Source organism: Poecilia reticulata, linkage group LG13, assembly GCF_000633615.1.
Source record: "Poecilia reticulata strain Guanapo linkage group LG13, Guppy_female_1.0+MT, whole genome shotgun sequence".
Classification (NCBI taxonomy): Eukaryota; Metazoa; Chordata; class Actinopteri; order Cyprinodontiformes; family Poeciliidae; genus Poecilia; species Poecilia reticulata.
This window is the reverse complement of record NC_024343.1, coordinates 32,425,840-32,447,024: the sequence shown is the minus strand read 5'-3', so window position 1 is coordinate 32,447,024 and position 21,185 is coordinate 32,425,840. Positions and strand designations below refer to the sequence as shown.

The 21,185-nt window shown below is 41.2% G+C and overlaps 1 protein-coding gene across 5 annotated transcripts in view; it reads right to left on the bottom strand.

Moving 5' to 3' along the window:
* The window catches only part of slc8a2b (solute carrier family 8 member 2b), a 102,312-nt gene that overhangs the window by 11,771 nt on the left and 69,356 nt on the right, over positions 1 to 21,185 (bottom strand). For all 5 annotated transcript variants that reach the window (XM_008426674.2, XM_008426673.2, XM_008426675.2 and 2 more), the window contains 8 exons: positions 9,084 to 9,530; positions 6,734 to 6,871; positions 6,427 to 6,654; positions 5,258 to 5,623; positions 4,078 to 4,203; positions 3,790 to 3,985; positions 2,642 to 2,772; positions 1,325 to 1,698 (listed from right to left, as the gene is read on the bottom strand). In XM_008426674.2, the coding sequence (XP_008424896.1) occupies positions 1,325 to 1,698; positions 2,642 to 2,772; positions 3,790 to 3,985; positions 4,078 to 4,203; positions 5,258 to 5,623; positions 6,427 to 6,654; positions 6,734 to 6,871; positions 9,084 to 9,464 (1,940 nt within the window). In that variant the 5' untranslated portion in view covers positions 9,465 to 9,530. The remainder of the gene's footprint in view (positions 1 to 1,324; positions 1,699 to 2,641; positions 2,773 to 3,789; positions 3,986 to 4,077; positions 4,204 to 5,257; positions 5,624 to 6,426; positions 6,655 to 6,733; positions 6,872 to 9,083; positions 9,531 to 21,185) is intronic.

The window sequence follows — 21,185 nt, the reverse complement described above, 5'->3', positions numbered from 1 at the left end:
AAGCGTGTTTTGATCGATTAAATGCGCTGATACGTCATTGTGCTGCTAAACACATAACGCTGAGTGGAGTGGTGGACCGCTCCAAGATGGCCGCCCTAMATCTCGTCAGCGACAATAGGCGAGAGCGGCCATGAGGCGTCTATCCTTTTATTATGTCTATGGTCTGAGCCGAATGTAACGACACAGTCAATAACCGGAGCCGCTTAGTAACTAGTTACATTTACTCACTTACATTTACATGAGTAGCTTTTTGGAAATAAATTAATTTTAGGAGTATTTTTACTACGCTGGACTTTTTACTTTTACTTGAGTAAAACGTCTGGATCTTCTCCCCAAAACATGCAGCTTTAATGTTCAACCAGTCCTCCGAAAATGGGAGTTTTTTATTTTTAAGCCTGACCGTCTCCTCGCTTCCACCGAGTTATGCACACGGAACATTTATAGCTTTGAAACAAATTTGTATTTTACTGCACTGCCATGATCTCACTTCAAAAAATAAAGAAAAACAAAATATGTACCGTAATTGGATTCATTCAGGAGGAATTCACTGGGTTTTTTATTTGCCCGGTGAGTAAAATGCTGCAGGATCTGCTGTGTCATCAATCTGCAGCCACAGCGCTACATAAAGTCACGGTAATCTCTGTTAGCATTCCTGCTAACGGCACCGGGACTTCCCTCCAGTCAGCCTGATGAATTAAGGATGAGAGGCTGTCTGGAGCCACAGAGGATAGAAACATGGGGCCAACTTCTCAAAAACCAGAGAAGAAGACAGGAATTAATTAAAACAACGACTCACGGGGTTAAAAACGCAGAAAAGTTTAGCTTAAAGTGGACAGATGACAAATATCTGTCCTTATTTTAACTGTTCAGTTCGCTTTAATCCAACTCCAGTCCGTTTGCCTAGTCAAAGTCCGGTTTGTTTGGTTTGGTATGAATGCTAATCAAACTCTGGTCTGAGTTTGGTTGAAGTGAACTCTGGTTCAGTCCGAATGCATATAATCACCAAACGGACCAGAGACCGCTCCAAAAGCAGGAAGTTGATTACAGCGCAGGGCATTCTGGGTAAATACAACCAGAACAAACGAGCTAGCCTAACGATAGCTGGAGAAATGGCTCGTAGTTTTCAGCCAAAGACTAAAGAGAAATCCTCCAAGCGCTAAAATTTCATGCTGCTGCGGTTTTGCTTACATTTCGTGAAGAACGTTGCATTTTTTTCTCATAATTCTGACTTTGATCTAATAATTCTGCTAAAATATGTTTCCTGTTCAGCTGCCCTCGCCGTAGCTGTGTGTGCGTTTCCGTGGTAACAGCTGCTGTGCCTCACGTGGTTTGGTCGTTGGTGAACTCCAGCTCCCCGCGCGCCTCCTCGTAGTCCTCCCCCGCCATGGCGCTGCCCGACTCGGTGTGGTACGGCAGAACCACGGTGCCTCTGGCGCCCGAGTTTCGCACCACCGTCACCTCCATGGTGCCCACGCTCTCGCTCACGCGCACCAGGCGCTCGCTGAACGTGAAGATGCCGGCGTGGTCGTCGTCCAGGATGGTCACCGTGGCGAACAGGGGCTCGACCAGCCGGGCTTTGGGCGTGCTGCCCGCCTCGTCGCTCTCGAACATCCCCTCTGCGTCGCCGACTCTCAGGTTGAGCAGGCGGACGAAGAAGTGCTCGTCTTCCTCGAAAATGTCGTCGTCGATGATGCCGACCTGCAGACGCACAGAGGCAGGATTATTTAACTCCTAACTGTGAAAACCTTCGTTTCCCAGTCAACAAAGTCTCACTGCAGGTTGATTTAAGAAAACTTGACTCAAATTCTGCTGTCAGATTAAATATTTGTTGGTTAAATTTACCTGGATATTTCACCAAACCCTCAACAAGCTGACAAACTTCCTGTGAGCAAGTTAAGTAGATAAAGCTTCTGGAATATTGGGATTAATCGCAGAAATTATTCTAGAAAAAACTTGGGAAATTTCAAGTCAAAAATTTGCTAAAAGAAAATTTTTTACTTTCATTTCAGAAATTTTCTAGGAAAAATATGGAAATTTCAGAGATTGATTAATAAAAAAAAATGGATAGAAAAATTTTAAAACAATTTCAGATTTATTACCATGAGCTTCTAGAAAAAACGTGAAAATTTTTGTGTTTGAAAAGTTAAAAATTTGCTACAACAAAAATCAAAATTTTGATCGCAATCTCATAAATTATCTAGAAAAAACTTGGAAATTTCTTTGTTTGGAAAGTTGGAGATATTCGGCTTCTGAAACTCCAAAACTTTCTCGAAAAAATCTGTGATAAACTTAAAAAATTTTTGCTTGGATGTTGAAAATTTGCTAGAAAAATAGCCAAAAAATTGAGATGATTGTCAGACATTTTCTTGAAAAAACAAGGGAATTCATAAGATTGAGTCGTCAAAGATTTGTCAGAAAAAATGACATTTTGACATCAATCTGTTAAAATGTTTGAGTTTAATCTCAAACATTTATGATTTTTTTTCTAGTAAATGTTTGACATTCAGAAATATCTTAATTTTTTATAGAAAATTTCTGAAATGAATCTCCAAATTTCTGAGTATTTTGGCAGAAATGTGCTCTCATGTTTCCTCTGTCAGGCCGTAGAACCTTTTTCTGTTTTATTCGCGCTGCGACTCGCCTTGATCTCTTTCCGAGTGTCTCCGGGTTTGAACACCAGCGTTCCCTCGCTGTAGTCGTAGTCGGACCCGGCGTTGGCTGACCCGTCTTCGGTTCTGTAATCCACGTAGAAAGTGTTCTCCCCCAAACCGCCTGCAGGCCGGAAACACAGAAACAGTCAGAAAACCGGGAGAACAAACACGGCGGAGGAAGCATCATGCTGTGGAGTCACTAGACGAGAAATGTGACATTAAACGTTCCTGGTTCCTCCACTGATGAAAACCCAAAACATAAAATCAGATAAAAATCGAACCATCAGGCGGTTTATTCTGTTTCTGGGTGAATCTGCAGGTTTCAGGTCGTTTCTAAAATCTCTCTGAAATCAAACCTGTGGACACACGAAGCCAACGAGCCACAACAGTTTAAATATGAAGGATTGGTGCATAAATCAGATTCTGCTGCAAGATGGTTCTGCATATAAAGTCACATTTTATTAAAAACCAAAAGTTCTCATCAAACTGACTTTTATTCATGAGAATAAAACAGACATCAGAATAAACTCCATATGACAATAAAGAAATTGTCTGATCATAAAATTAAAAATAATAAGAACATAAAGTCATAATAGTAATATGAGAATAAAGTAGTCATGACCAGAATAAGTTAAAATAAAGTCGTAATATTACGAGAATTAAGTTATAATTTTATGAGAAATCCTATAATAAAAGTATTACAATTTAAAATAAGGAATATTGAGAATCTTGTAAAATTAAAATTCACAAATGATGAAATATTTAATCTTTTAACTCATCAGAGGCCGAACTTTGAAACGTTTTATCCATCAGCGTTGCTCCTAAATCTCTGGGAATATTTTATCTTTATTCTCATATTATCATGACTTTATTCCTCATGTTGTTGTTATTTTGTCCCATCCAATGAAACGCCAGCGCCTCCCAAGATGGCTGACCTCAGGCATCGTCTATTCATGTCTTATGTTGTCTTTTTGTTTTGTCTTTATTTGGGCTGGACTGAAAGTCAATTTTCCACCTGAAGGAATAATGAAGGATATTTTATTCTCGTGAAAAGAGGCGATATATTCCTGTTACCTGTCATAAATCCCCCTGAACTGCTGAGGAAGTGAAGGTTTTATTTTCCCGGTGCCGTTCCTACCTTGGCAGACCACGGCCAGCGTGAGAACGCCGCAGTTCTCCATGCACTGACTGTGGGCCGTCTCGAAGGAGATGTGGCTGCAGACGGCCAGGTCGTCTTCCTCGACCTCCTCTTCGTCGGTCACCACCGCGCGCCGCGCGCTGTCGGCCACGTGCCTCTTCAGGACGTTTCCGGCTCCGATCATCATCCGGGTCGCCTGACGGAGACGAGGCGAACAAACCCGGCGTTTAGGGCGGGACTTTGCGGTTCAGGGTGCTGTGTGCGGTGAGGCAGGTGGGCGGAGCTTACCTGTATGCGGTAGAAGGCGCGGCTCTTCTGCTGGTGCAGCAGCGCGTAGTAATTGGCCAGTTCCACCAGCTGGTCCAGCTCTTTGTCGGGATATTTCTGCTTCAGCTCCTTCAGGATGCGAATCACCTGCCAAAGACGAGCCGGGTTCAGGGTTCTGGTTTCTGTCACTTCCTGGTTCGCTCGGTTCCACTGGAGCATTTCTCAGGGCTCGTTCACTCCAGCCCAGTTCAATCCGGTTTAATCCAACTCCAGTCCGTTTGTTTAGAAAGTCCGGTTCAGTTGGTGAGGTGTGAATGCTAAGCTAACTCTGGTCTCAGTTCAGTTGAAGTGAACTCCGGTTCGGTTTAGATACGCATATGAACGTCAGGAGGACCACAGACCGCTCATCAAGCAGGAAGTGGACTAGAGGGCAGGGCATTCTGGGTAAATACAACCAAAGCTAACGTGCTAGCCTAGCACTAGGAGCAGAAATGGCTCCTGGTCTTTAGCCTAAAGAGAAATCCTCCAACCGCTAAAATCCTCCATCTTGTTTCCATCTGGTGAAGAAGGAAGTTGCTCTCAGTGTCTTCAGAGGTTTTTGTGTCGTTTCCTTCAGTGGTTCTTGGTGCAGCGCCCCCACAGGCCAGGAGGGGAACAGGTTGGTTTGACTCAGAGCCACAGCAGCTGGAGGTGGAGCAGATGTTCTGGTTCCAGTAGAACCGGGTCAACCGGACTGTCAGGTCATTCCTCTTTCTCTCTGCTGAGTCAAACCAACCTGTTCCCCTCCTGGCCTGTGGGGGCGCTGCACCAAGAACAACTGAAGGAAACGACACAAAAACCTCTGAAGACACTGAGAGCAACTTCCTTCTTCACCAGATGGAAACAAGATGGAGGCGTCAGAATTTAGCAACTGGAGGATTTCTCTTTGCTGTTGGCATAAGTCTAAGAGTCATGTCTGCCGCTAGCGCTAGGCTAAAGTGCGTGTTTTGGTTGTATTTACCCAGAATGCCCTGTGCTGTAATCCACTTCCTGCTTTTGGAGCGGCCTCCGATCCGCTTGACGTTCACATTTAAACCGAACCCGGCCCGAGGTTTGTAGGCGGAGCAGAGTTAGCTTGAGTTGGACTAAAACGGACTGAATGAACCCTTTGATTTAAACTTCCTTCCTTCTCCTCAGTTTAACTTGTTTTTCTGTGTCTCACCTCCTTGCGGCTCTCGTCCAGCTCCCTGCCGCTCTCCATGTTCACCGTGGCGCTGTTTGAGTTGGGCAGGTTGCCCCTGGCGACTGCCGCGGCGCCGATGTTGTTCGCTGTGGCGCCCGCTGCTCCATCCGCGCCGTTCTCAGCAGGAACCATGGTGCTTCCCCGTGGCAGCTTGCCGTCAATAATCATCTCCATGCCGCCTTTGGTGGGGGTCAGGTCCCCCTCTGTTTCCACGACGATGCCGTGGCGCTTGTCGGCACGGTAACGCTTGCCCATGTATTTGTAGAAGAGCAGACGGCGATCGGCGATCCAAGCCAGGAGGACGCAGACGGGGAAGAAGAGCAGTGTCACCAGAGCTTCCCAGACCTGAAACACAACGGCCAGAGATTTAGGGACAAAGATCCATGAACCTGTTGACCTGGTGACCCCTGCAGGGGTCACAGAGCTTTGGTGCAGAACAAAACCTAAAGACCTGATTAAACTGGCAGTATTATTTGTTTTACAGGCTCATAGTTCCACTTTATAGCACAATCAAGAAATAATGTCCTACATCTGTTAAGTATTTATATTTGTAATTTAATGCCTTGAAATTTGGTCTCTGTCTCTTTAAGAAGCTCCTGCTCTTTCTGAAGCTCCGCCTCCAGGAAGTCATCCAACATGGCTCCTCTATTAACCCTTTGCTTTTACCAGAGTTTCACTTAGAAGTAGCTCCTTAGGTGTTTGCTAATTGGTGCTGGTTAGTCTGAAGGAGCTGAATGGGGGAGGAGCTGCGCCTCGGAGGCGGGGCTAGGTCCATCTGATTGGTTGCCATGGAGATTAAAGGATTAATCAAACATGATGTTCTACATGACCCTGCCTGTTTAAGTGAGATGTATTAAATGGTGACTAGATGTTTGCAATAATATGGGAAAATGTCTTGATAAAAGTGGATTTATCTGCCAGTGGGACAAGAACCTTTTCACCAAAATTAATAAATTATTGACTTAGAAGAAGCTCTTATATTTTCCTGAAAAGTTGTATCAGTTAGTTTTGACTTACTTCAAGTGTGCTGAGATATTTGCACTAAAAAGTAGTCAGAAGTACTTGGTGAGATTTTGTATTTTTGCAGTTTTACCAATCGTGACAGTGGTGGGATTAGCGCCGCTGCTCGGTGAAACAGGCGGCCTCACCTCCACGACGCTCGGCGACATGACGGCCAGGATGAGGTAGAGCCAGATGTAGGCGAAGATGCTCCAGAAGGCGGTGATGAAGAACACCCGGAGGTGTTTGATTTTGCGTGACTCGCCGTTGGGGATGACCCACACGCAGATCCCGATGATCACGAACATGTTGAAGGCGGCGCTGCCGACGATGGTCCCCGGTCCCAGCTGGCCGGCCTCGAAGTTGTGACCGCACACCTGCAAAGGAGCGCAGGCTGTGAGAGCCGGGTCGGGTCGGGTCGGACACCCGGCGACGCTGAGGTGTGACGGCGTTTACCTCGATCACCGACAGCAGGATCTCCGGAGCGCTGGAGCCCAGAGCCATGAGCGTCAGGTTGGAGACGGTTTCGTTCCAGATGCGAACTGTCGCCACGGACGTTTCGCCGTTCGGCATGGTGATGGTCACCTCCTTCTCCTGCAAAGCACACACACTGGTCACCTGAACACACCTGAGGAGCGGCGCAGAGCTGTAACTGGTTACATTTACTCAGGTACATCTACCTGACCAATGTTTTTGAAAAAAATTACTTTTAGGAGTATTTTTACATAATAAAAGTACTTCCATCCATCCATTTTCTGTACACCCTTGCTGGTGCCTCTCCAGCTAACGTTCTGGACGAGAGGCGGGGTCACCTGGGCAGGTCACCTGTCACAGGGCAACACAGAGACACACACACACACACTCACACCTAGGGACAATTTGAAGAGACCAGTTAACCTGACAGTCATGTTTTTGGACTGTGGGAGGAAACCGGAGTACCTGGAGAAAACCCACCATGCACAGGGAGAACATGGAGACTCCATGCAGAAAGACCGGAGCCGGGAATCGAACCCAGAACCTTCTTGCTGCAAGGCAACAGCTCTACCACTGATCCACTGTGCAGCCCAATAAAAGTACTCGAGTTTGTATTATTAAGTATTTCTGCTTTTACTTGAGTCAAAGTTCTGGATTTTCTTCCACTGAATGAAAAACAAACATGTTTTAACCAAAAATCCACCAGACACAGAGACACACCTGCAGTTTCTGTTAAAGTTTCAGAAGTCAGAATTAAGTATTATTAAGTAATGATACTTAATTAAAGTATCATTAATTAAAGTAATGATACTTTAATTAAGTATCATTATCTTTAATCACCTTAATTAAAGTCAGAAATTATGAACGTTTACTAGAACTTATCTGACAAAAGTCTATAAAATGACTCCTGCTGTCTAGTAATTCATTTTAATTCCTCGGTTTCTGGTTTATTTATCATCATTTGGGCTGCACAGTGGCGCAGTTGGTAGAGCTGTTGCCTTGCAGCAAGAAGGTTCTGGGTTCGATTCCCGGTCTTTCTGCATGGAGTTTCCATGTTCTCCCTGTGCATGGTGGGTTTTCTCCAGGTACTCCGGCAAAAACATGACTGTCAGGTTAATTGGCCTCTCCAAATTGTCCCTAGGTGTGAGTGTGTGTGTGTGTGTCTCCGTGTTGCCCTGCGACAGACTGGCAACCTGTCCAGGTGACCCCGCCTCTCGCCCGGAACGCCAGCTGGAGAGGCAGCAGCACCTCCTGACCCCACTGAGGGACAAGGGTGAAAGAAAATGGATGGATTATCATCATTTGCATCTAATGACCTTCATAAATCCCTGTGATGTCTTCAGGAAAAGCAACACATGAACTGAGAGATTTGTACTAAAGAGACGAGCCGATTCCCATCGGAGGCGGATGGGAACGTGACCGGACTTTAATTTACTCTGACCCAGATGGACAATCAGCCGTCCTCATTCAACTCTGAGACGGCGGTTCTGCTACCGTCTCTTCCTCCAACTTATTTCCATAACGGCCAATCACACTTGGATTCGTTCCACCGTATCTACCGAGCTGAACTGGGCGAGACGCTGCAACAGACTCACAAAGTCCAGCAGGCCTGGCATCAAACTGAGCGTTAAAACGTTAAAAGAACATTTCACTGTAAAATGTCCCCATTCTCTGATATCCAGCTCTCATAGCGAAGGAACATTCATCTGCTGTTCTGCATGTCCAGAATCAGAACCTTGTAACCCAGAACAGATTATCTGAAGCTCTTAAATCTCCACTAACACCTTCATCACATCGGCCACATTTCAGTTTCAGGTTTTATTCTCCGTATCAGGGCCAGCGGGACGACTGCCTGCAGGATTTTAAATTAATTACAGGTTTATCTGGAAGTCTGTCCCAAACTTCAGCATAGAGAAGATGCACTTTACAAACATAAACAAATTATTTCCAACTATATAGTTGATTATTTTTGGTACTTTACTGTAGAAGCTCAGAAATGTCCATGTTGTTTTCCAGAAATTTCTGAGTTTTGAGGTTTTTTTCTAGCAAATTTTTGATTTTTAAAACTCAGAGATTGTCTTGTTTTTTCTAGACTGTCGAAAATGGATCTAAAGTTTTATGAGCTTTTTAAAAATATGTACACTTTAAATATGTCACATGGGGCGAAAACAGATCTAAACAATCTGTGTGAATGTCATCAGAAATAAAAATAAAAACCTCCAGCAGCCTGAAAAGTTGTGGATAAAGATTAGATTCAGAACAAAACTTTAAACTGTAGCAACCTGAGCTGGTTTAAAGCTCCTGGTTCTGTTTCCCTCCCGGTTCTGCTCACCTGAGAGGTGATGACCTCGATGGACGCCATGAAGCGGTCAGCGATGATGGACACTCCCAGGAACATGTACATCAGGGAGACGAAGTAGACAACGGCACGGGCCACCTGGTACCCGAGGCCCGGCTGCTCGGGCTTCCACACCGGCAGCAGGATGCCCTCGGTGCAAACCGTCGGCTTGTTGCACTTATCCGGACCGCCAGAGGTGGAGCTGTTCCCGTACGGCAGCGACGGCGCCAGCGAGGCGGCGGCCGACGAGGGCAGCGCCGTCCGCGGGTCGGGCTCGGCGCTCGGGTCGACGCGCTGCGACTCCGGCTGGCAGGCGGGGAGCAGGACAGCGAGGAAGAGGAGGAGGAAGGAGGAAGGGCAGGCGAAGGGAAACATGGCGGAGCCGCGAGAGGAAGAGGAGGAAGAGGAAGATGGGATCTAAGAGCGGCGCAACGAGCTCACCTGCAAAAACAAGAACAGATTTCAGACAAAAACGTTCAGCAAGAGGAACTTAGAGGAGATTTCCAAAAACAGACATGGATTTTCTAGAGAAATCACGGAAATTCACTTTCCGAACTCAGAAAATAGGAAAATTCTGAGTTTGAAAAGTTGTAATCTTTTCACTTTCTGAGTTTAGAAATTTTCATTTGTTTCTAGAAAAATTCTGAGATTAAACTCAACATTTCTGATTTTTTCAAGCAAATTTTTTAAACTAAAAAAATTTCAAGACGTCTCAACAGTTTCTGAAATTAATCTGAACACTTCAGATCTTTTTAAGCAAAACTTAAAACTCTAAGATTTCTGAGATTCAGATCAAGATTTCTGATATTTTTTGCCAGTTTTTTATTTTATTTTTCAAAATCAGAAGTGCTTTTGCGTTTTCAAGAAAGTTCATGAAACCAAACAAAAGATTTCTGTTTTTTTAAGCAAGTTTTTGACTTTTCAAACCAAGAAATTTCCAAACTTTAAAAAAACAAAACATGAACATTTTGGATATTTTCCAGCAATATTTTGACATTTCAGAATTTTGATTTCTTTTTTTTTTTTTTTTGTCCCAGATTAAGCTAAAAATTTCAGATTTTTTCTAATTTTTGAATTTCCTTGTTTTTTGTAGAAAATTTCTGGTTTTTGTGTAAATTTGATCTTCCTAATGTGATGAGGTTTTAATACGGCTTCATAAAAACACCACAAAACCAAATATCTGCCAAGTTTCTTTCTAGTGCAAATACCTCAGTAAACTTGAATAAAGTTTATTTGTTTTAAGCTGATAATTTCTTAATAGTGATGAAAACAGTAATTCCACTGTCAGATTTTTTCTCTTATAAGTTGTGAAAATGTTTTGTTAAAAGTGAAATAATCTGTCGGTGGAACTAGTACTTTACAAAAATCAATATTAAGGAATTATTGACTTAAAATCTTTCTGAAAACTTGCTTGTAAATTAGTTTTGTCTTAATTAAATGTAATAGGACGTTTTCACTAACCCAGGCTAAAATACTTGTCAATATTCTGTGTTTTTGCAGAGTCATAAGACATAAATCCTTTTGTTTTGTGTGTAAATCGAACCACACAGACGAGTGGATCCAGAAAAAGCAGCAGGTGAAACATTTAGTTTGATTCTCCGTTTTTCTGTGCGTCTCATGCAGCTGATCGTTTCTGCAGCCGGTTGGACCGACATGCGGCCGAGAAAACCCGGATAAGGAAAACTCTGGATGCTCTCCGCTTGTTCCTGGTTGTTTTGATTCATCCTGTTATAATTCATGTGTTCATCTTCTCCCAGGCTGCTGGTTTCCTCCCAGTTCTTCTAAACACTCAAGGAACCGAAACCATTTCAACTTTAAGATCCTCGAAGCTTTTATGTTCCTGTTATCCTGGAGGGATTTTATTGATTCTCATGGCTACAAATTGTTTTTACCTTTTTGCTTCTTATTGTTTTACAATGTTGTATTAAAAAACATCACAACTGTGAAACAGTGATTTTATCAACATTAGCAGAATATTAATTGTTTGTAGCAGGTTCTGCCTGTCTGGGCTTCAAAACTGAGAAACTAAATCTAATTCAGCACCAAGTGTTTGTACAAATTATAATTCTGACAGTAATAAAGGATTTATTAAAGGTAATAAGTGTGGAGGATTGTTTTGCATCAACACTCTTCAGTACTGACGTCTGCGACAGACAGACAGACGGACGGACGGCAGCGTTAAACATTAAATGGTCCAATGGAAGAAGTGACACAGCAGCTGCAGCAAAACTTAGAAACAAAACAGAAACGATGCTGAAGGGGAAGAGAGAAAGAATGGAGGAGGAAGAGGAGGGATAAAGGAGAGGGGAGGGGCCGGACGCCCAGAGGAGGCTCTGCTCCGCGTCGTCAATCAGAGGGCGGTCCGTTGTCATGGTGACGGGGATGAGGGGGGGGAGATCGGGCGGGGGTCGAGTTCCCGTGGGACGATCGATCAGAGAAAATGGTCGTCCATCAGTAAGGGCAGGCCGCACACACACACACACACACACACACACACACACACACACACACACACACACACACACACACCTTCTACTCAAACTGATGACTTCGTATCGACTCCCATTTATTTTAGTTGCTGCTTTTACACCTATTTCCAATCTGCACTGCAAAAACACAAAATCTAACCAACAGATTTTAGTTTCTGGAGCATAAATATCTTTTTTTTACACCGTAAATAAATCAAAATTAACATAAAGTGACTTTTGAGCTTGTTGAGTTATTTATATTTAAACTAGATATAAATTTTTTTTTTGAGTTTTTGCAGTGAAGCCCAAGTATTCTTGGTTTAGCTTCAATGTAAAGATAATAAGACAAAACTCACTTTTCAGCAGGAAATATGATTGTTTTAGGTAAATAATTAATTCATTAAAATAACTAATGGCTCCATTTGCAGATTATTTCACTAATAAAACATTTTTTCCATATTAAAAAAGGAAAAAATGTTTTTATTTCTGTTGATGCTGTTAGTTTAATAAAAATGTCGTCAGTCCAGAGGATGTTGTCCCACACTGAGCTCCTGACCTTTGACCTCAGAGGCCCTGAGGGATGAATCCTTCCTGCTGCTCAGTGTTTTCGGCCTGCTTCATGTCGTCACCAGAGTTTTTTTTCATCCGTTCATTAGATGAAGCTTTAAATCGTGACAAAGATAAACACTTCCACACGCAGGAAGCCTGAGTTTGTTTTTAATAAATAATGACACATCAGGTTTGTTTACCACGTTTGGGTCGATGAACTTTGACACTGACAGATTTCAGGCGGCCTTCAGCCTCGGGCGGATCGGTTCCACCTGAAGACGCTGAAACAAAATGTTCTGATTCACAAGCCGCCTTTATCCCAGAGACTGACACAGAAACAAACGGCTTCATGTCCGACAGCGACGCCATTTTGTTTTTATCTCGGATTTATTTATGCTTCTGGGAACGAATGTGGTCTAAACAAAACATTTTCTGCACAGAATCAGATTCCGTTCTGATGCGTTTTAGGGTTACTGTCACTTTAAATCCCAAGCAGCTGCTGCTGGCCACGCCCCCAACTCTACGTTTTTTAAACTCCCACGTGAAAATGTTTCAGTGATGATCGGATCTGAGGGAATTTCTTTGTTTTTTCGGTGGGAATTTTCCTGAAAAAAAACCTTTTGAAAACAATCCGTCCCTCATTCCTGATCTTTTTTTTCCTACTGCCAAAAAACTCACTAATTATAAGATTAATTTCAAAATTTTCCAGAAAAAACATTTCAAAAGTCAAAAATCTTCAACCTTTGAAACTCAGAAATGTCCAATTTTTTTTTTTTTTAGAAAATTTGAGAAATTAATCTAAAAATTTCTTATTTTTTTCTTGTAGATTTTCACATTTTGAAGCTCAGAAATTTCCACGTTGTTTTCTAGAAAAAAAAAAGGAAATTTTTACTTTTGAAATGTCCAAATATAACAATTGTTTCAAGCACTTTTCAAGTTAAGTCTGATTTATTTAAATGTTGTGGATGTTGAGACGCTTCAACAGATGAATTACATTTTGATCAACATGACATAAGAATTAAAAATGCAGAAAAAAGCAGAGAATTGCACATAATAACTTGCATTTGTCGTTTGCAGGAATAATAAATCTCTTTCTGATTTGCACCAACAAAATAATTCAGAGATTTAACAAACATAGTTTGGAGAAATTCACAAAACAACTGAGAAAATCTGTAAAAGTTGAAACTGAAAACCAAGCAGAGAGGTTCTGCAACAAACTGTCTTCAGGTAGCGATGATTGATTGATTCATTGATTGATTGATTGATTGGGTTCCATTCGTTGCTTCTCTAATTGGGAATAAAGGACGGTCTAATCTGGATTGGATTTAATCTGGGCCGCCTCTGTGGCGTTGGCTCGTTCACGGAGTTAAAGCGAATTTGATGAGTGAGGAATATCAGGGCTGTGGATGTTAATGTTCCTGGGAGGAAACAGTTTTGAAGTGAATCCAGAAATGAAAAGATGGGATTATGAAGAAAACTGCAGGATTATCTTAAAAACGATCAGCCGGGTCGGCAAACTGAACCGGTTCCTGATGAACAGACCCGGCTGGTTTTCTGCAGCACAAAGCAGATCAAAATAATCTGAATAATCTGCTGCAGATCAGAATAATCTGAGCTGTGAGGTTGGGATTATAATCTGACCTTTTCCTGGATAGTTTTCAGTTTTTTCTTGGTGGATTCGTGTCGTTTTGCAGGATAATGTCAGCGAGAGCTGGCGAATTTACAAATGAAGACATCTGTGATTCAGCAGGAGACCAACACACACACACACACACACACACACACACACACACACACACACACACACACACACCTGCGTCTTCATCAGGTTCCCATATGGAGCGCAGTCAGGGCCAAAAATGTTTATTTATTTATTTAGGAAGGTAATTAAAGCTGAAAAAGCAGAAACAGATTTTAATCAGGAGGAGAAAATAATTTAAAGCTCAATTTGGATTTATTTGATTATTTGTATTTATTTTCCATTTAATCTGCAGATATTCTGTATTTGGAATATTTTAGGTCCGTCTCTCCACATCAAAAGCCACAAAACTTCTCAAACATTTACAAAAAAAATTATTCCACAACAAAAATGTATATAGTGTTTTATATTATGTCCACTTATAAATGGAGAAAATGTTTCGCAAATATACAAAAGATTTAAAATAGTGCATTAAAAATATAATTTCTTTAATAATATAAGAACTTATTGAGGACATAAAACTCTTTGTTGCCAAGTTTGCTCAGTAAATGTTGCCAACACACAAGTTTCTCCATCAAGGAGGAAAAACTGATCAGAGGTTTTATGCTGCAGCTTGATAAACAAATTATTCCTCAAATCATAAAAACTGTGAAATATTAAATGAAATGAGAAAATCAGATTCAACATTTCCTGAAACACCAGAGCTGAACTTTGGTCCAATCTGAAGCAGATTATGAACATTTTAGATGAAAAATGTAAAAAAAAAAAAATGTAAAAAAAAAAAAACTCAGAAATTTCAAGATTAATCCCAAAAATCTTTATGAAAATTTTTTTTGAATTTCTTTACTTTTGAAAATGTACAATTCCAAAAATTGAAAACTTTCAATTTCTGAATTTCAGAAATTTCCTTGTGTGTTTTTTTATTAACATTTTCTGACATTAACCTTAAAATTTAGGGGTTTTTTTCCAAGCAAAGTTTTGACTTTTCAAACTCAGAAAATATCAGATTTTTCTAGAAAATGTCTGAGATTAATCTCAAAATCTTTGCAGAAATTTTCCATGTTTTTAACCTTTGTCCCTGAAATGCTGTCATAAATAAATTAAAACCAATAAATATCTGTTTTTGATCTCATGTATCGATTCATTAAATAATTTAGCAGCAGAAAAGTTTCTGAATTGAAAATTGATCCACAGTTTTCAATTAAAATGTGATAATTTTTCATTTATTAATTGCAGTTTCCTCAATCAAATCGATCAGAAATTTGCATCCTGCTGCTGATCCTGAGCCTTTGATTCGGCTGATTGTGTTTTTCTCTTCTCCTCCAAACCTCTGGAGGTTTTTACGTTCAGGGCAACAACAACAACAACTTGTTGCTTAGCAACTCAGACACAGAGACGCTTTCAGGCACAAGCAGCGATGCTGCAGTGATTCATCTGCAGCAAAGAACTGAAATATAAACTAGGAGTCAGTTTTATTGAGATTTCAGCTTCAGACTGAAAAAGATTTTCTCCTGCTTCAACTCTTTATTTAATTCAGTCGGCAGAAACTCTTCCAGAAACTCCGGCTCCATTAGGGGTGCCTATACACTGCAGCATGAAGTGACCCAATTCCGATTGTTTTTGACATAATGCGACCTGTATCCGATCTTTTCATGGCAGTGTGAACAGCTCAGGTCGGATTCCTTTAGAATGTGACCCATATCCGATACGTATCCGATTCAAATGTGACCAGAACGTTCAGGTCGCCTTCATCCGAACTGAACGTCACTGATTCTCAACAAATCTCACTATTCTGCTCCTGAAACGCGCAGAAAGGAAGAAAAACAACAACCATGACGGATTATATGAGGATTAAGTTGTTAATTTGCTGCTCCTGCCGGACAACGACTTCAAATATGTAAGCTAAGCTCCACCGTTAGCCTCCATGTTTACTTCCGCAAACACTGAGCTCTTCTTCTTCTTCTTCTTTATGACGGTTGGCAGAACACTGAGAACGCTGACGCTATGGCGCCCTCTAGTGCGCATGCGTGACACGTTTAGGTCGTTTGCCCGTTTACACTGCAGAACACATACAGGTCGCATTTACTGGCAGTGTGAACGGCACCGGCAAAAAAATCTGAATTGCCAAAATTCAGATTTTGGCAAATCTGAATTTTGGCAGATTTGCCAAAATTCAGCCGGAAGTTCACACTTCCGGCTGCAGTGTGAACGCAGAGGAAGTCAGTAAAGGAGATTAGGATTATTTATAAGAGAGAGCAGATTAAACTGCTGGGCAGTGGGGCAACTACACGTTATGCGAAAACGTAGATCGTAGATTAGTTCGGTTGAAATAAAACTAAACTGATTGAAAAATAACTTTTCAGTAAAATACAAGAGTTTGGTTCAATCTTCATAACTGGAGGATAAAAACATCACAATTTAAAACTATAATACCAGTCAGTCAATATTGATAATTAGTGATTAGGTTTTGCAAAATGAAATATTTATTGGTAAATATCAGCTGATTGCAGCAATTTCTGCCCAGATTTTCAAATCGGTGCATCGCGAATCATCAAATTTAATTTATTACTTAGATTTAGCATCAATCAGCTGATTTTGTTTTCAAATAATTAAAGTAATATATAACTACTAAGCTTGTTACTAATTTCACTGCATGATAAATCGCTCCTGTTATTATTGCGATAAACAATAATAATGTTGTTTTGAAGTTTTTTTCAAGTAATACATTGATAAAGGCATAAAAATGTAATTTTGCTCTCAATAAACTAATAAACTATGATTTTTTGTTAAAACATGTAACTTATAGATACTGTAACTATCCAAAATAAAAACAAAAACAATAAATAAAACAAACATAATAAAAACCACTTACAATCAAAACCATAAATAAAATGTATTAACAAAAATGTTTATTTAAAAAACATTAATAATCAGAATGTAAATTATTGACCTTATTTAAATTTTTCATGTGATTAATTGCTGATTGTGACAGATTTATATTCTACACTTAAACACCAACCTGCATTTAAAACCTAAATATTTAGTTCAGTTTGCTCCTCCTGTCAGGTTAAAATCGATAGTTCAGCCGTAATAAAACTCGCCAGCATCAGGGGCCCCAAATTAAAACCTGCTTCAGGCCCTGAAAAGTCTTGGGCCGGCCCTGCAGCGGCTTCTCTCCACTGCAGCCACATTAGTTACGATGGGACTTCCTGTTTCTCTGCATTAATTATCAATCATGTGGCGACGGAAGAGGCTCTGACGTTTGGCACAAACCAGCAGCAACTGAAACTCACAACTTTTTAATAAAACTCTGAACTTTTAAAGGTTGAACTCATGAACGCCTCAGGATCTGCCGCCGTGTTTTCTGATGAATGTCGTGTTTCCATGGAGAGTTTAATCACTTCAGGTTCGCTTTAATTATTTATTATCTCCAAATGTGAACGGCTGCAGGTTTCACTGGGTTTAAGGAGGAATAGAAGGATTATAAATAATAAAATTGTTCTGGAAGTTATCGCGATAAACGATGATATTGTTGTTTTGAAGCCATTTTCATGTAATGTAATGATAATAATGAAAGAACAAATTCTAACACTTTAACTGGGAGACATTTTAAATATCCGAAATAAATAAACAAAGCAACACAAACAAAAAATGAAATTAACTATAAAGTTGTTTTTTTTTTATCAAAATTTCTGAGATTAATTTTAAAATTTCTACGTTTTTTCAAACAAATTAACGTTTAAAATTCCGAAATGTTCCTGTTTTTTCCAGAAAATGTCTGAGTTCACTCTCAAAATTTCTGGATTTTTTTCTAGCAAGTCTTTGACTTTTAAAGCTCAGAAATATCTGAGATTTTTTTACAGAAAATTATTTCTGAGATTAATCTTAAAATTTCTTAGTTTCTCCTGGAAAGTTTTCAATTTTTCAAGATCAGAAGTTTCCAATTTCTTTCCAGAACATTTATGATGCTAATCTTAAAATTTCAGAGTTTTATCTAGCATTTTTTAATATTTTTTTTACTTTTAAAACTCAGAAGTTTGTGAGTTTTTCCTAAAAAAACTGTGATTTCAGTCTCAAATGTTCTGTTTGCAGGTGAAATGCGCTGCCAGATGAAATCTGCGACCTGTGAAGATATTTCTGCCTCTTCTGATCCGGCTGTCTGTCAGCCTGATTTATTAAACTCATAAAGCAGAAAATAGACGCCCGGCTCTTCACGGCGCCGTCCGTGAATCAATTACCCTGTGGATAAATGAGCTGCTGATATCTCGGAGACAAAGCGTTACATTTCCATGTTGGCGTAATGAAGAAATGCAATAAAAATCTGCCTTTTCAGCAGCAAACCGGCGCTTCGCCGTGAAGCAGCAGCGCCTGCTTTCATTGAGTTACTGGAGGCTGAGGCTAAATAAACAGGGCATGAAGGGAAAGTGAGTGGGAGGAAGAAACCTGCTCTTTACAGGGAAACGCGCCTGGGGTGACCGATGTTACAGCCAGGTGGTATAAAAATGAAGATCTGCTCTCCGAGGGTTTTTCATCTGATGAACTCTCCGTGTAAAGGCAGATTTAGTCGCGCGGCTGCAGCTGATTCGTTTTTTTTAGTCACTTTTATTTCAATAAAAGCCGCTCTGCTTCATTTTCCTCTGGAGGAGAAATGGAGAGAAGATGCTTCAGATTCTCTTTTTCTCCCTTTGGCCAAAAATCACCCAACATGAAAGGGATCTGGGGTTAAATTTACTTTATTGTCTTTTATTTCTCTGCAAAAATTCAAAATTTCACCAAATATTTTTGTCTAGTTTCTAGAGGGAATAACTTAGTTCACTTGAAATAAGATAAAACTAACTTACAAGTAACTTTTCAGCAGGATAAAGAAGTTTAATAACTAGTTAATTTTGATGACAAATATTTGCCCTGGCACATTATTTCTCCTTTAAATGGAAATAATGTGATGAGTGAAATAATTTGCCACTGGAAGCAGAATTTTTTCATCAATATCAAGTTTTTTAAACATAAAAAAGTTACTTGCATGTTAGTTTTGTCTTGAAGCAAAACGATAATCACCCAGCAGAAACAAAAAGAACTTGGTAAGATTTTGTGTTTTTACAGTGTTTATCAATATTTTGATCAAATCAACATTAGTCTAACATTTGTTTTAATGTTTACAGCTATTTAACTTTTTTTCATGTTTTTTGATGTTTTAGTCTATAAACTGTTTCCAGCAACAAAAATGTGAATTTTCTTGGTAAAAAGTCGCTGAATGTTTGTGGCATGACTTTCTATTAAATAATAATAAACTGAAAAGTCTTATTATTGTACTCAACACAAAAGTCCATGCTGAAGGTCACACAAACTCATTCTCAGGGCCACAAGCGGCCCCCGGGCCACATGTTGGACACCTGCAGCTTTAAAACACGTCTGGAAAATGAGCAGGAAAAGCAGCAAACCTGCAAACTCCCAGGAGGAAAGTCAACATTTTCAGAGCCGCCTCTGCTGACAGGAGGTGAATACTGAAAACACAGCAGCTGAGGAGAACCTCAGAAATCCTGCAGCAGCTGGAGTTTAAACCCAAACCCGGTTCTCAGAGCTCAGAAAGGGAGTTTGGTTGGTTATTTTTCTGCTGTAACAGCGAATCTGGCAATAAATCTTTAAAACCGACGGAAAGCCGGCTGAGAATGAGGGCTGAGGCCATGAAAACATGCGAAATCACACACACACACACACACACACACACACACACACACACACACACACACACACACACACACACACACACACACACACACACAGCAGTGATTATCCAATGGGAAGCTTTTACCGTTTTGTTTTCCTTGTTGCTGATTGGCTGAACCCGAAGAGGCGACCAGGAAGCCTGAAGCTCCTCGTTAGCTAACGTTCGTATTAACGCAAATTAAGGTGTTTTTGGTGTTTGAACTATTAAAATAATCAGCTATCAGCATTTTTAACTGGATCCACAGCCCTTGTTTGTACCGGGGATCCACTATATTTTACATGTAAATGTAAAATGCTCCTAATTTGAGCAGGAATCATTGAAAAGTTGTCCTTGTTTGTCACCTGGAAAATGATTTTTCTGCTCCTTGTCCAGCTACTGACTGGCTGTTTCGCATATCCTCCACATTACACCGACAAAACACCTTCAAGTGAAATAATTGCCTGAAATAATGAAATAAAATGTCCCTCCTCTTGCCTCATCCTAATCCGTCACGTCCCACTGAACTGTCCTCTGTTGCATCGGAATGAATTTCTGATTTTAAGCCACAGTTATGGAGAAAAGTGAGGACATTTTCCCTGATGGATTTTCTGCTGCTGAACTAATCGACCTGCTGAGGAGGTGCAGGTGTTCAGCGTGTCGCCTGCGGCTCTTCCTCCATCAGCTCTGCTGTCTGAGTCCCGGCCTTCAGTTCACGAAGGAAAACAAAGCAGTGGATGGAAAATGCTTGGAAGGACGAGTCGCCCCTGTAAGTATGCGCTTGTTTGGCTTACAGGAGGAATGGAGAACAATAAACTTAAACAGTTCACATTCACACCGAGGCTTCAGCTTCTCTGAATATTTTATAAGTTGATACTTTCAACAGGATTTCAATTCGAAACGCTGTAATGTGTGCGCTACACCAGCAGGGGGTGAAAATGGCAACAGTAACAGTGATAGTTTGGGGAACAAAACTGCAAACGTTACATTTTCAGCTAACTAACAAAAACCTCTGAGTAACCTGTTCCCCTCCTCGCCTGTGGGGGCGCTGCTCCGAGAACCGCGGCAGGAAACAACACAAAAAGACACGCAACTTCCTTCTTCAACACTTGGAAACACAAATGCCGTCAGATTTTAGTCTTTTTGTAGAATTTCTATTTTGTCGTTGGAAAAAAAAAGCAATGAGTCATGTCTGCCGCTAGTGCTAGGCTAACGCATTTGTTTTGGTTGTGTTTACCCAGAATGCCCTGCGCTGTAGTCCACTTCCTTTTGAGCAGAACCAGAGTTCACTTCAACCGAACCCAGACCGAGGTTCGTTGGTGGACCAGAGTTAGCTCAGCATTCACGCCTCACCAACCGAACCGGACTCTGGTTCGGTTCGAATGAATACGTCCATCCATGACTGACATCCATCCATTTTCTTCCGCTTATCCGGGGTCGGGTCGTGGGGGCAGCAGCTTCAGAAGGGAGGCCCAGACTTCCCTCTCCCCAGCCACTTCTTCCAGCTCCTCCGGGGGAATCCCAAGGCGTTCCCAGGCCAGCCGAGAGACGTAATCCCTCCAGCGTGTCCTGGGTCTTCCCCGAGGCCTCCTCCCGGTGGGACGTGCCCGGAACACCTCACCAGGGAGGCGTCCAGGAGGCATCCTTACCAGATGCCCGAGCCACCTCAACTGGCTCCT